The 14,122-nt window shown below is 38.8% G+C and overlaps 2 protein-coding genes across 8 annotated transcripts in view; one reads left to right on the top strand and one right to left on the bottom strand.

Annotated features, from left to right (window-relative positions):
- The window catches only part of IDE (insulin degrading enzyme), an 85,516-nt gene extending 82,086 nt beyond the window's left edge, over positions 1 to 3,430 (top strand). For all 7 annotated transcript variants that reach the window (XM_075612767.1, XM_075612762.1, XM_075612761.1 and 4 more), the window contains exon 25: positions 317 to 3,430. In XM_075612767.1, the coding sequence (XP_075468882.1) occupies positions 317 to 412 (96 nt within the window). In that variant the 3' untranslated portion in view covers positions 413 to 3,430. The remainder of the gene's footprint in view (positions 1 to 316) is intronic.
- A 5,550-nt stretch (positions 3,431 to 8,980) lies between these two features.
- MARCHF5 (membrane associated ring-CH-type finger 5) overlaps positions 8,981 to 14,122 on the bottom strand; it is a 59,365-nt gene continuing 54,223 nt past the window's right edge. The window contains exon 7 of the mRNA XM_075613067.1: positions 8,981 to 10,462. Within this exon, the coding sequence (XP_075469182.1) occupies positions 10,346 to 10,462 (117 nt within the window). The 3' untranslated portion in view covers positions 8,981 to 10,345. The remainder of the gene's footprint in view (positions 10,463 to 14,122) is intronic.

The following is a 14,122-nucleotide window of genomic DNA, read 5'->3' as shown; positions in this document are numbered from 1 at the left end:
AACCCAAGGAAGCTTAAAACTAATGAAAGAGTGGAAACAAACCTTAATGCATTTTTTTATTGTATCCAATACTACACAGCTAATTTTATTAAACACTCATTTTGATGGTCATGCTTCTCATTGTTTAAAAAAAATACACTTTCTATTGCTTTTAATTTCTTGTTGAGTTGTAGTATTTTTTTAATGTAACTTCTGTATATGTTGCTAAGAGCGCTGCCTTTAGAAATAGTTTAGTGGTGGATGCTGTCGGATACTCAGATGTATTTCTGTGCAATGTAGTAGCTAACCATTTATCGCTCACTCACTATTTCCACAGCCCGATGTCATTAGCAATATGACAGAGTTCAAGAGAAGCCTCCCTCTGTTCCCTCTTGTGAAGCCCCATATTAATTTCATGGCTGCGAAATTATGATCCCAACTGGAGCAGGGAGACACATGGACCAGTCGATGCTGTGGAAGTTATGCTGTGGTCTTTCGAACGAGTGGAAATATTCGTTACAATAGTAGGGTTTTGACAATAGACATACAGTAGGAAAAAAATGTCATAATGGGTAGAATCTCTGATTCACATGTTTATTTTACATTGTGGCGTGTTAGGAAAACAGTATCTTGGTTGCAGTCACATGTCCTGTAATGAATTATAAGGAAAACAAATTGAATTGCTGGTTTAACGTGCGTGCATATGTTTGACTTATTGATCGGCAGTGGATAAGAAAGCAAGTCTTCCCTCCATGAGTTTTACCATGACAATTGTATTCCACTTTACACCAAAATGTAATTTATTTAGTGTTATTAATAAAATGTAGGATTGATAGATGAGGCACTTTCAAAAGTACAAAAGGCTTTTGTTTCATTGATTTGAAAGGCTGAAACTGTTGGGGCTTAGACTACAGCCAATATTGGTGCTATGAAGCAGACTTGTTAGAGATACCAGTATTACTGTTGGTTTTGCCTTCTCCCTCCACTTTTTTACTCTAGAGAAAACATTCACTTTAAACTGAAGTTTTATCCAGAAGAAATGCCCTGAATTGGTAGTAAATGACAAGAGCCATTTTAATTACATACTGTAGGAGACTCTGAGAAGAGGACATTTTTTTTGAATGGCCATGTTAAGGGAAGAAGTGGCTCTGAACCAGTGGAATAATAACTTTGCAATGATGGCTCTTGGGATAAGTGCATTGGATGTCATGTCTGTCACCTCTGCTCACTAGTGCATTATGGGCTCAAAAACGGCAACCACTGCTCATCATAGGCTGCTGTTTAATATACTGTGAAGTGGCCTTCATATGAGTGAGAGTTCAATCTTCTCCCGTGGCTTTACAGCATATTTAATATCAGGCACATACACATGGCACTTCTACATCTGTAACCTTTTCATCATTTAACAAAGGGGGAGGGGGAAAGCAAATACAATTGCTGCAAATGCTAAATGAAATGCCTCTTATGAAATCCAGTTTTATTTTTTGGACAATTCCCTAATTTCTGTTTTTATTGAGGATTCTTTGTACCGGTTCTGTTTTATGCATATGAAAGGGACTGGGAAGTTTGGCGAAAAAAAATAAAATGCGAAGAGGAAGTAAAAGTAATTTCGCCACAAGGTAAAAGTCTTACATTCAGCAAAATGTGCATGGTTTTAATCTTTATACAAAATCTGACCATTTGAGATTATATATTCCAACTGGTAAAATGCTGGGAATATGGGACGAGCAGCAATTTGTATTTGTTTTTCCAAACGGCTGTGTTTATTTTTGTTTAAGCTGAATATCTATTTTCTTAGGGTTTACTCTGGTTCGTTCTCCTTTAGAATTGATAAATAACATGGTTTTATTTAAATGAAGCAGTGATGTTTTTTTACTTTGTGAACCAATAAAGAAATGTCATTTTTCTGCTTGATACTTAAGTGCTATAAACAAATGACAGCCAGTCTCTTATAGATTTATATAGCACATGAAAACATTGTATTTAGTGTTCAACATTTTGCAGAACGACCATCATTATTTGTTGCAATTAAAGGACACACAAGGGCAAAATCAAACAATTTATTCATGTATTGAAATATGAATATTTCACATGTTCTTTTCCAGGGTGAATAAATGGTAAACATAGATATTTCCATCAGTTAACTAATATACGCAAGAGGTACAATTCACCATGTTTTTATTTATTTATTTTTGCTTCTGGGTGTACAAAAGAAAAATGCTTACGGCAAAAAAAAAAGTAGCACCATCACTTAATCACAGCAAAGTTGTTCTAATAAGGATGGGAAAGATTAACAAGAGTCTGATTTTTGTGTCTTTTCATCTTTGTCCTAACCTGGTTGTTGACCTGTCAGCACAGGGCTCTTGAACTGGTAGCTCATCGGCCAAATGTGGCCCGCAAGGGACCTGTTATATGGCCCGTTGACTATCGGCTGGCTACGCAACAAGTATGAAATTAGGAGCAGCAAAGTGTAATTTTTTTTTTCACACTGTAAAAGTTAATGTAAATATATGGTTCAGATGTTAAATGCTTGAGAAACATTGAAATCTAATCATTTCCACGTCTTAAAACCGGTCTACAATTACACCACAATAAGCTTGTGGCGCTTCAATGCCTAAATATTTTCTGATCTGGCCCCTTTTGGAGAACCGGTTGAAGAGCCCTGGGTTAGGGTATTAGAACTGTCAACATCTAACCTGTTTTTTAGGCCCAGGTTGGTGTTTTTGGCTATGCTGCATGTACAACGTGGTTTTAGGAGGCTGTAACAATGCAGCTAATACCACCGGTATCTTGTTTTTATGAAGTACAAGTTTCTACTGCAAATAAGGAGCACTTTACGTGCCAACAGTACATCTATTTAACATTCCACTTCTTTAAAGATCTATTTGGTATCAGTAATAAGCTTTAGCTTCCCTCTATCGCCAATGGGCATACTTTATTGGCAAAGTATGCTATTAACGGGTTCCATGTAAAAACATATTGTGGTATAATGGTTAAAGAGATAACCCGATGCAAGCCTCCAGAAAGCAGGGAATTCTTAGTCTCTTGAATGGAGATCATAGTGAGAATTTACTTCTGAAATAAAACATTTGTAGGAAACAATAGCCCAGGAGTGGGAAGGAAATGGATTAGATGCAACTTTTTTTTGTTTTGAGTTCTTTAGGGAGCTATCCATTTTTCTAATGAGTGTGACAGCATTACAGTTGGAGATCTCAGGCATATTAATGGATTCATTGACATGAATCCAAAGCTGCACTGCCTATAAGCAATACCAGACGACTACCTAGCATCCATACTGTTATTCAAATGTACTGCTTGTCAAAGTTTGTGTAATGAATCATAAATGATTATATTTTTTGCTTTGGTGTGGAATTTGGCTTCATGTGGCCCACCCAGCCTGTACAACAGAGTGCTACAGTTCAGCGGTTTACAATAAATAATATGGACATAAGCATTGGTCACAGTCTCATTTTAATCCACTATAAAAGAAAAATTAGACAGAAGCATTTTATTGGGTTTAGAGCTAAAAATATCCAAGGAGATTCGAGACCTTATAAGAGCAATCCAAGCAATATCCTACTTTAAAAAAAATAAAAAAATGACATTATTTTTAACCCATTCTGTAGTATTAAATACTTCCTTTTTTTTCCCTTCTATTTTAAAATGCAACTCAATGCCAGTTTCAAAATACTGCACATCTTTTGATTTCTATAGCAGGCGTTTCGCACACTTCCCCAGCAGTCTGTGCAACACTTTCCCGTTTCCAATAATTTGTTGCCAAGATTCCCAGCAGTTTGACCTGTCAACTAACCATAGATAACGTTACCTTAGTGTAACTCAGCAGCTATAATGTATTCTTATATTACTGACTGAAGGATTGGTTTGAAACTGAAAGGCAGCCATTTCGTGAACCCTGGGAAGCAAGATTTTGCTGATCAATTTGTTCTCCCGTGATCGATCAGCAGCTTAATTAGTTTTAATATGTAGCATTTGATTTGCCTTTATTAAAAACATTTTTTTTTTAAAGCGAAAAATAAATTGGTACTGAAGTATGAGATGACTTTAAAAATGCAATTTGAAATGATTGGTTTTAATTTCCTTTTGGTTGCTAATGTATAGCATTTGCATCACATCCACGTACTCTTTAGTTCTGCCCTTTGACAACAAAGTATCACAAACAATCTGTTGCAGATTTTCCAGGAGCAGACTATTGCCAAACTGACAGCTGTAACATTATATTAAATTTAACATTGTTACATTGCAGCTGCAGCATTTTAGATTGCAGCAGTCGGGAGGCAGCCATTTCGATAGCCCCAAGAGCAGGATATTGGACGTTTGATCAACAGCGTAGGTAATTATTTCTCATTAAAGCTACTCACATAGTATCAAATATGCTTTGAGAGAAGGTAGAGCACTGCTGAAAAAAGTAGGGCTGGAGGCTGAGTAGGGAAAATTGAAAATGCTTTAATAGAGATGCATGGTAGCAAAAGCTACATAAAGAGGACCCTTTTTATGTAGCTTTTGCTACCATGCATCTCTATTAAAGCATTTTCAATTTTCACTACTCAGCCTCCAGCCCTACTTTTTTCAGCAGTGCTCTACCTTCTCTCAAAGCATATTTGATCTACACAACGGACGGATGCACGCGTATATGGAGCATAAGGGGTCTATCATGTGAGTCATTTATCTGTATTTCTTACATTGTGACTGTGACTATAGGGTATTTGCATGGCTCCAGCCTTTGGTTCAGGACACCATCCCTCTCTATAGTGAATGCACTGGGAGTCCTTCTATATAGGGGCTGTTTTGTGATTTCATTTTGAGGGTGGTTATATGCTTTCTGTCCATATCAGGCTTTATTTGGTGAGCTATATACCCTGTCACATATATACATTTTTTCATTGATTTGACTCAACCCTTGACTCCTGGGCTATATTGCCTTCATTGCACTATTCTGGGAATTAGAAGCACCATACAGAGATTCATTTCTCATCCTTTGCTACTCACATAGTATATGCACCTTTTTTTTTTTTAAAGTGGATTTAGGACTGCTGCTTTACAGTAAACAGGTTAACCATTTGTTTTTAGTTTTCTGAAACCTTACGTTGCAAGAAAAGTGTTGATTGTCTGGCACCTACGCGAGCAACAATGGACTGTTTAGAGCAGCGGTGCGCAAACTGGGGGACGCGACGCCGCCGGCGGGGGGCGCGGGGTTTACAGAGGCCCTGCGCGCTTCCCGAAGGCACTTAAATTAAATGCCGGGGGAGCTGCAGGGCCTCTGAAACCTTTACTTACCTAGGCTCCGGCGGCTTCCTTCCTGCGTCGCCATGGCAACGCGGCGTCAAAATGACGCCGCGAGGTAATGTCATGGCGCCGGAGCGCAGGTAAGTGGGGGTTAGGGAGCGCGGGAGTGAAGGGACCGCCGGCAGGGGGGCGCAGGGAAAAAAGTTTGCGCCCCCCTGGTTTAGAGGTCTTGATTTAAAATACCGTTTTTTTTTTTAAAGAATCTTATAAAACCATTAGTAAACAGGATAACATGCTATCAAGTTAAAAAGGTATAGCTTCACGAATGGGTTTTATATAGATATTAGTTGCTAGAAAAAACTGTCAGTCACTTTCCTTTGGTCTTTTCACCATTTCTAGTATTGTAGCTTTCTTTCTTTTTCCCAAGTGAATGAAGGTCAGAAGGAAACATTTGTATTATTAATTGGCCAATTTTACCATTCATGTATAATTTACATTTTTCTTGTGCTCATTAGAATCATAGCAATAGAAATCTACAGAAATTTTTCAAAGACGCTGTTCGAAATTGTATGTTTATTTTTATTACACTAAGGCTTACTCTGGGATGAAATGTGAAGTTAGTTTAAAGCTGCTGCTGCTGCTGCTGCACACGTTTTTGGCAGCAGATAAATAAATGCAGAGAGGCTTCTGTTTCTACACAAATGTACAATTTTTAAAGCATCCCAGGATCACATCAGTGATTCATTCCAAGCTAAAGCACTTAAAAACCCAATGTACTCCAGTGTATACCCAAGACTTTGGTATATATCAAGAGAATGGGATAAATACAAAGCAATATAAATATATTGGCAGAGTCCATTTTAACATAGGTTCTGAAAATCTTACCCTGTGTGTACACTCTCTCTGTGTGAATGTGACTATCTTCATCCTAAACGCCACATTTATCCCTTCTGTAACTTACATCACATACCTTACCCCATCCCCACAAAAAGAGCGAGCGCGCACACACACACACACACACACACACACACACACACACACACACACACACACACACACACACACACACACACACACACCCTTTCTTTCCACACACCGAACATATCAGCTCGTGCCTGGAGATGACGCTTCTCTCCTGGGCCGCGCTGAGAGGACATGTGGATCACATCCTATGTCTGCAGGCAGTGTGAGAGGTAGCTCCCTGGGACCGTGGTACCCTGGTTGTGAAACACTGGTTTAAACCCAGTGTTTCACAGTTAAGTGCTGACACGTGAGCTAGGATTACCATTTACAGTACATCAATGTGGCAAATTATTGCCCTTCCTTGTCTACTGATCCCATTCTGGATATTTAATCATTTGGCAAAGCAGCCCTCTTCCCGCAGCAAAAAGCAGGTTCAACAAATATACATAACTGTAGAAAGTAAATTAAAAAAATATCAGTTTATTTTTTGCAGCTGTCATCGCTCTTCCTTTGAAATATATTTTAAATCTATGCCTACCCCCACTAAATGCAATTTTTTATTTTTAAAACTGAAGCAGAAATCAGAAAGCATCCAAGCCTTTATTAAATAAACAGATAAATTGGTCTCTTCAGTCGTTGCTCCTTTGCTGTAACGTCCTTAAGTTTAGCATTTAAAACCACTGTATTTTGTATAACGTAGCATTTTACCCACTTATACAGCAGGCTGTTTTACTGTGCCCGTGAAGGTCAGACCAATTAATAAGACATTTGAAACAGTGCATCTGTTTACAGTATTAGGCAGTGCTATGCTTTAAGTCCTGTTTGGCAACCAGTAAACACTGTACTAACTTAAAGGGCCATAAGGGGTTATCCTGTGGTAGGTGTATTATGATATAGCACCACTTAGAATAGGGCCCCATCTTGTCCAAAGCAGCTGGTTTAGAATGAAAATCCTTGAAGTCTATTTTCAAAAACCAGCCACTTCCGATACTATATAATTCCACCTGTACATACAGTATAGGTGAATAGCAGTTAGTAGGTGAAACGGAAAGACCCTGTGTCCAATAGCAGTTCTTGTTCAGCATCAAGGCAGTAGAGAACCCTGATCTCCAGATGAGAGGAGGGCGATAACTGAAGGAACATTCCATGCGGAGAGCTCAAGGTGAACAGAATCATTGCTTCCTCTGCAAGTCAGGGAAGTTTCCAGCACGCAGACAGACGAGGAAGACATTCCAACATCTGCAGGAAGTCTACTCTACAACACTTGGTTACTTGATCACAGTTTTTTTTTTTTAAATAAATTGAATACTTCATGATGCATTTGCAAGGCAGGAAAAAGCAGACCGTGGAAAATGCAAATTAATGTTCTTGTAATATATAAAAAAAAAAAAAAAAAAAAAAAGGAACAACCCTGGATTCGCATCGCAACATTTCTGCAAAGACAATGACTTATGTCTAGCCTGGGATTTTAACGATAATGTAATTTACAACAGAGATTAATTTAGGAGCTTCTGATTTAATGAGATTTAAACAGAATAGCTGTCTGGTTATACAGCGACTACAAATGAACAATTCTTTTCTCATATTCCGTTATAACAATGTCACCGCTGTTGAATGGTTGGATGGTAATATTACAAATTGTATCTAAGAAAAGTCTTCATATCCACTAAAACAAGTACACCCAATGTTTTACTTGAGGTGTGTCAGTAATGTCCTAAAGCGGGGTGCGCGAGCTGGGAGGCGTGAGATCTCCTGTGGGGGAGGGCACGGCGTTAGAGGCGCCACCGTGCTCTTCCCCAAGGAATTTAAATTAAATGCCAGGGAGTGCATGCCCGAAGCCTCTAACTTCCCTTACGTGATCTCCGGCGGCTTTCAACAATGCGTCCCCATGGTGTCGGTCGACACCGGACACCATGAAAGGGGGGGGGGGGGGGGGCGGCGGCGCAGACTACTGAAAATTTTGCACTTTTAATTTAAAGTACAACTTGGTAATTGTACCAGCCCCTCTAGACTAAGCTCTCCCGATCAGGGCCCTCATTACCTGGTGTATCGGTTTGCTCTGTCCTCCTCCTTATGTAATTTACATAACTCTGCACCACGCTGCAGAATAAGTTGGCGCTTTACAAATAAATGATAATCTTATAAAAGAGCATCAAAGGCAGCCTATATTATTAACAAATGTAATGCATGCACTCTAGGTCAGTGTTTCCCAACTCCAGTGCTCGGAACCCCAACAGGTCGGGTCTTAAGGATATCCCTGCTCTAGCACAGGTGGGTCAATCAGCGGCTCAGTCATTGTGACTGAGCCACCTGTGCTGGAGCAGGGATATCCTTAAGACCTGACCTATCTGGGTTCCCTGAGGACTGCAGTTGGGAAACACTGGTCTAGGTGCTAAACACCAGAAGAAAAGATTGATGGGGCCCGGACAGCAAATGATACAAAGTCTCAGGTCCAACAAAGATGCAGCAGATAACATTCGGGGAGACCCAATGCCTCTAAATGTCCATGTATTACACATTTGATTAACCTTTATGCTAGTCCCATGATCTGCATTTTTAAAATGAAATACTTAGTGTAATTATCTAAGATATTGGTTTATTATGATTGATGTAATATCTACAGCAACTGTTTTTGCATCCTCCAATAACAAGATACCCACCGAGTTGCAGAACCTTAAATCATTTGCAGACTTCTCTTTAATTCATTAATATATTAGAACAATTATTGGGTTATATGCATAACCTACATTAACATCTACATTTAGAAAACATCAGAATTAAAACAGTAAAATAATTACTTGGAAATATATATTTTATTAATATTTAACATCAAAAGAAAATCATGTATACAGCACAATTTGTGTTGTTACTCAATTAAAGCCAAAATCACAAAAAAAGCCAATTAAACTAATAGGACAATAATGTAAAATCCAAATACGTTTTTGGCTTTGTATATGCACACATTTCCAAAAATATCCAAACAGGATGCACATACTTCAGAAAAGATTGTGTATTATTAGGTAATGAATCACTAGAAGGGACATCATTGCAATTAAACAGGACAGTCACGAAATGGTCACTTCTGCTAAATATATACAGGTCTTTTCTTTTACCAATGATACACTACAGAGCTCATGCAATAAACCCCTCGAGTGTGGGAGATGCTTTCAATTCATCAAAGGCCCTTCCAGCATACTGTATAAAAAAATAGACAAAAATTGCTACAAACGACATAGCAAACAATTAAAACGTTTTCAGTGGCCGTGCCCATTCTAATGGCTATCCACCAGAGACGCTTAAATGGTGGTGTAGGTGTAGGGCAGGGACGGCCAACCTGTGTCAAGGGCCACCAACAGGCCAGGTATTGGGGATATATCTGCTTCAGCACAAGTGGCTCAGTCATTCTGAGTGAGCCACTCGTGCTGAAGTAGGGATATCCTTAAAGCCTGGCCTGTTGGTGGTCTTTGAAGACGAGCTGGCCCACCCCTGGTGTAGGAAAATATTTTTAAACTATTTTTAAAAAAAATGTTTTTACTTTATTTCAATTCTGCTTCATGCCTCCAACTACAGCAGCTTGTGTACATGCAACATTAGTGTCTACTCTCAGAAGCTGGCACCATCTTTCTGCGGAGGGCAAGTGGCTTCCTAATGCCACACACAAAAAGGGCAGAAAAATCTGACTCCATACACATTTTCCATTTGGCAGCAACTGATCGAAAAATAAAATGGTTTAAAAAAAAAAAAAACCCTCTTTATCCTTATGTTGAAAATATTGTGCAAGTGTTCAGTGTACAAAAATGGCATGTGAATGGAACGATCTGGGCATTCTTTAGCATCTGCAGACTTTGTAGCTTTCATGTATTCTACTTTTTAAGGGTAACTTTACCAGCATGTACAATGGAAATAAAATGGTTCAAAGGACACCGCTATTAAGGATGTGTCTAAAAGCAACGAAAACAAAAATCACATTCTGAGGTTCACCGATTCGAGGCTTTATCCCGCCATACAAAAGTGCTTTATTATGTTTCATTTTTAAAAAAAAATTCTAAGGGCAGCAGCTTCTCTTGTAAATCCCCAGGACTGTGCAATGGCAAGGAAATCAATACGACACAGAAGAACCTTGCAGATGAGATTGTACAACACTTAGACACTCGTAGCCTTATGCTTCTTCTTGCTCAGGATAATTTAGAATCTTTCGGTGAGCTTGGCGCAAGTATTGCTGCTGTTTGAAGTATACCTTGAAAGCTCCTTTTATGGCAACAAAAGCAATTCCACCCTGAAATACAATTCAAGATTGGCTTTAAAATAGGATCTCCTTTTCATTGGTAACAAATGCACTTTTCTCTGCAATTACGTAGAGAAGTATGCAATCCTGACAACAGAAACCACACTGTGATTAAGGCAGGGACCCCTGAACTTGAAGACTTATTTCATTGTGAGACCCATACTTGGTTATCAAACAACGTGACCGTTCGGGCCGAAATACCTATCGACATCAAAGGGGATTTAGGGCTGGAAATGGGCCGGACTCCTGCTTAGGGTTTACTTCAATAAAGACATCTTTATTAACCTAGATTTTGGAGCATAGATATCACAGACCCCAACAAATGCAGTGATACTATATATATATATATATATATATATATATATATATATATATATTAATATATAATATTGCGCAGGGGCACAGACAACTCGTCTATGTGAACTCTGTAGTTAGGAAAGGTAGAGTATGCTGTTAAGGTAGCTTTGGTAAGAAGAAACCTAAACGGGTACCCACAGGTTGACAGTGTACATGCTTTTCTGTGATATACATGACAATGTGGAGGTGTCTTATTTTCAGATGGATCTAGAATGTAACAACTCTAGTAGGGCCAGAGATATCAACCTTTTCTCATAGGAGGAAAGCCTTGGGCATCGATTCAGTGCATCTGTGGCAGCTGCTCATAAGACCAACGTTTGGAAAGATACAACTGAACACTTATCGGTCAGCATAGCTATTAGATGATCACATTAGAAGTCTTGGGGGAGTTTAGCCCACTACTTAAAGCAGTCTGGGCTATTAAATGAAGCTCCACTCAGCCTGTTACAACGGTAACCTCGGGATCTTGAGATTAAGAAATCATGATTTTTAACACTGAAGCATCTTTAAGAAAAAGCAAAAAGAGCTGAACATGCTTACAGGGCAAGACACAAACATTAGATTAGTTAAACTCAGGATTCTCTGGGGGGTGGAGGGGGGAATTGCTATTTTAATGCAACACAATAGTCTCAGATTATAATTTTTTAAATATCCAAAAATAATATTTATAAAAATTAACAAGATAAGCAGAACCAATATTGGGGTCACAGACCATTCCTGGAATCAGAAACGCTTAGATAAATTTGACCTTTTCTACTTTCTGTATGAGGCATCGTAACATAGCATACTTACTTTTAACGTAAGCCACGGGGCTCAACTCCAGTCCTCAAGCCCCCTCAACAGGGCAGGTTTTCAGGATATCCATGCTTCAGCACAGATGGCTCACCCAGAGGCTGAGCCACCTGTAATGAAGCAGGGACATCCTGAAAACCTGCTGGTGGTCCTTGAGGACTGGAGTTGAGCGCCCGTGGCTTAAGATCCTTGGGAAATATGAGCTCCCTGACCGAGCACAGAATGCACTGCTGGAACTCCAGCAGAGACTGTCCCTTTTAAACACATTTTCCCAATCTTTCTATATCAGTTTAAATTGTTACTCTTCGGAACTTAGTTTATTACATGGTTAATTAATTTTACAACAACATTTTAACAAAGGACTTGTTCAACAGAACTCGGATGTTAAACATAATGGTTAATTGCAATTTTGTTTCCAAAAAAATACTGGCACACAGGAAATATCCAAGGGGCTACATAATGCTACTATATGTTGTAGATGTTATTTTGGAAAGAGGTCTTCTGTGATACAAGGTTTTAGCTTGATCTGAAATATCACAAAGAATTTAATAAAGAAGTTATTTTTTTTGTGTGGCATAATTCGTTTTAGGCCCAAATTAAAAGCATAACGTGTTTGTGCTGTTAAAATTGAAATGAATACATCATAGGCGTTCCTATACCAGGACAATTATAACAAACAAGAATTTACTTCCCTACATCCCAAACAGAATGTCGTACATTTTAGGAATAGCGTACGCGGCACAAATTGTGCAATGTAAAATAATTATTAATGCACACAACCACTTTAAAAAAAAAAAAAAAAACTATTAAAGAACTTCAAAGCTGGAGTGATGCTTTGTGAACAAATATCAGCTGACATTACACACACATGTCGCTTTTAGCCGTTTCCAGAAAGGTTCTGAAACTTTAGGATTCAAACTTCAAAACCTGCTGCTAAATCGTCTGCTCTTTGCCTAAAACACAGAGCTGTTCTTTACAACCACGTTGGCTTTTTTGCTGGCAGGCTTCTCCGCACCTGATGCACTTAAAGAGCCATCTACAGAAGCTCCGGAGGTGGTCTCGCTTTCTCCACTTATTCTAATTCAACGGACAGATTTTAGGAGTTGCAAGTTTTATGACTCTGCCCTCAAAGCAATTTCTTGCACAGCAGTACAATGAAAAATGCATGATTTTTTTTTACTTCTGTACAGCAGTGAAGTGATGGTGTTCAATCATTATTTAGATGAAAGAGTGCCTTTGCAAACAGGGCTTTACTGACAATTGCAAAGCGACTGCTGGGATAAAATGTCTTATATTTAGAGGCAATGACAATTGAATCGGAAAGAGCTACATTCCACAAGGTTAGTGGGGAACGAAAGAACAATTCAGATGGAGAGATTCTTGGGGGCAGCTTGATTTTGCCTTCAAACATCACAGATCAAAAATACATATTCGTACACAAAACAAAATGATGGGCACCATGCTATAGAGTTGAGGTTATAAAAATGGGAGTATGTTTATGGGACACACTAGATACACACCCTTGTTCAGCCTATAGCTTAATTACAGAGGGAGGTGCACATGTGGGATAAATAATATATACCACACAACAGAAAAATAATCCTTAATAAATGGCTCAGAAACTCCCTTTCAGAAAGACCTAGTGAAAAATAAATGATACATTTTAACTTTTATTTACAATATAGTAAAAAAAATAATAATAAAAAAAATTATCGTACTGTAATCCCTGTCCCTTTACCTGCTGGTGACTCTTACCGGCGGGGTGGTGCGGCGTCTCCCGGCATTCTCCTGCGTCTCCCCCTGCAACTCGTGTGAACATGGCTGCACGGCGTCACATTGCCACGACAACAGGTATCCCGTTGTCATGGCAATGCAGCATCAAACCATGTTCACACGAGTTGCCAGGGGAGACACGGGAGTTTGAGGGAGACGCCGCACCACCCTGCCGGTAAGACTTAACAGTACGCACACGCTGGCCAAGTTAATAGAAACAAAGTGATTTTAGTCCCTATTGAATACGCTGTGAAGTGGTTCAAATTGATTTGGGGTCTTAGTCTAGACTTCTATGTCCATTTACTGGTTGTTTTTATACCACTAATTTCAGAGTGTAATCTTGTTTATTAGAGTATGAAGATTTCTATATTTTCCTCCCAATGTTTGCCTTTTAACAAAAATGATAGTGTGTGCTATGTTATTTTCTGTATTCCATTCTGGAAAATCATGAAAACGTGTCACAATAATTAGTGAGGTTACCTACTATCGCTATATGAGGAGAAATGTTCTATACACCATCACGCAGATGGACTGAATCTTATTAACTTAAACTTGCTGCACAAATCAAACATGGCTTTCTTGGCAGGAGGGTATGCCGTATAAAATTTATTTATTACATATAAGAATACACAATGGCGGTTTAAAAAGTAAACAATAACCTAGGCCCTGCTCACTATAACTATTTTACTATTAGTCCGATTAAAGCTGCCCATTGTTTATATGTGACAA

The sequence above is a fragment of the Ascaphus truei genome, chromosome 8 (assembly GCF_040206685.1).
Source record: "Ascaphus truei isolate aAscTru1 chromosome 8, aAscTru1.hap1, whole genome shotgun sequence".
NCBI classification, from domain to species: domain Eukaryota; kingdom Metazoa; phylum Chordata; class Amphibia; order Anura; family Ascaphidae; genus Ascaphus; species Ascaphus truei.
Note: the sequence above shows the minus strand (reverse complement) of the source record. Positions and strands in the feature narration are given on the sequence as shown.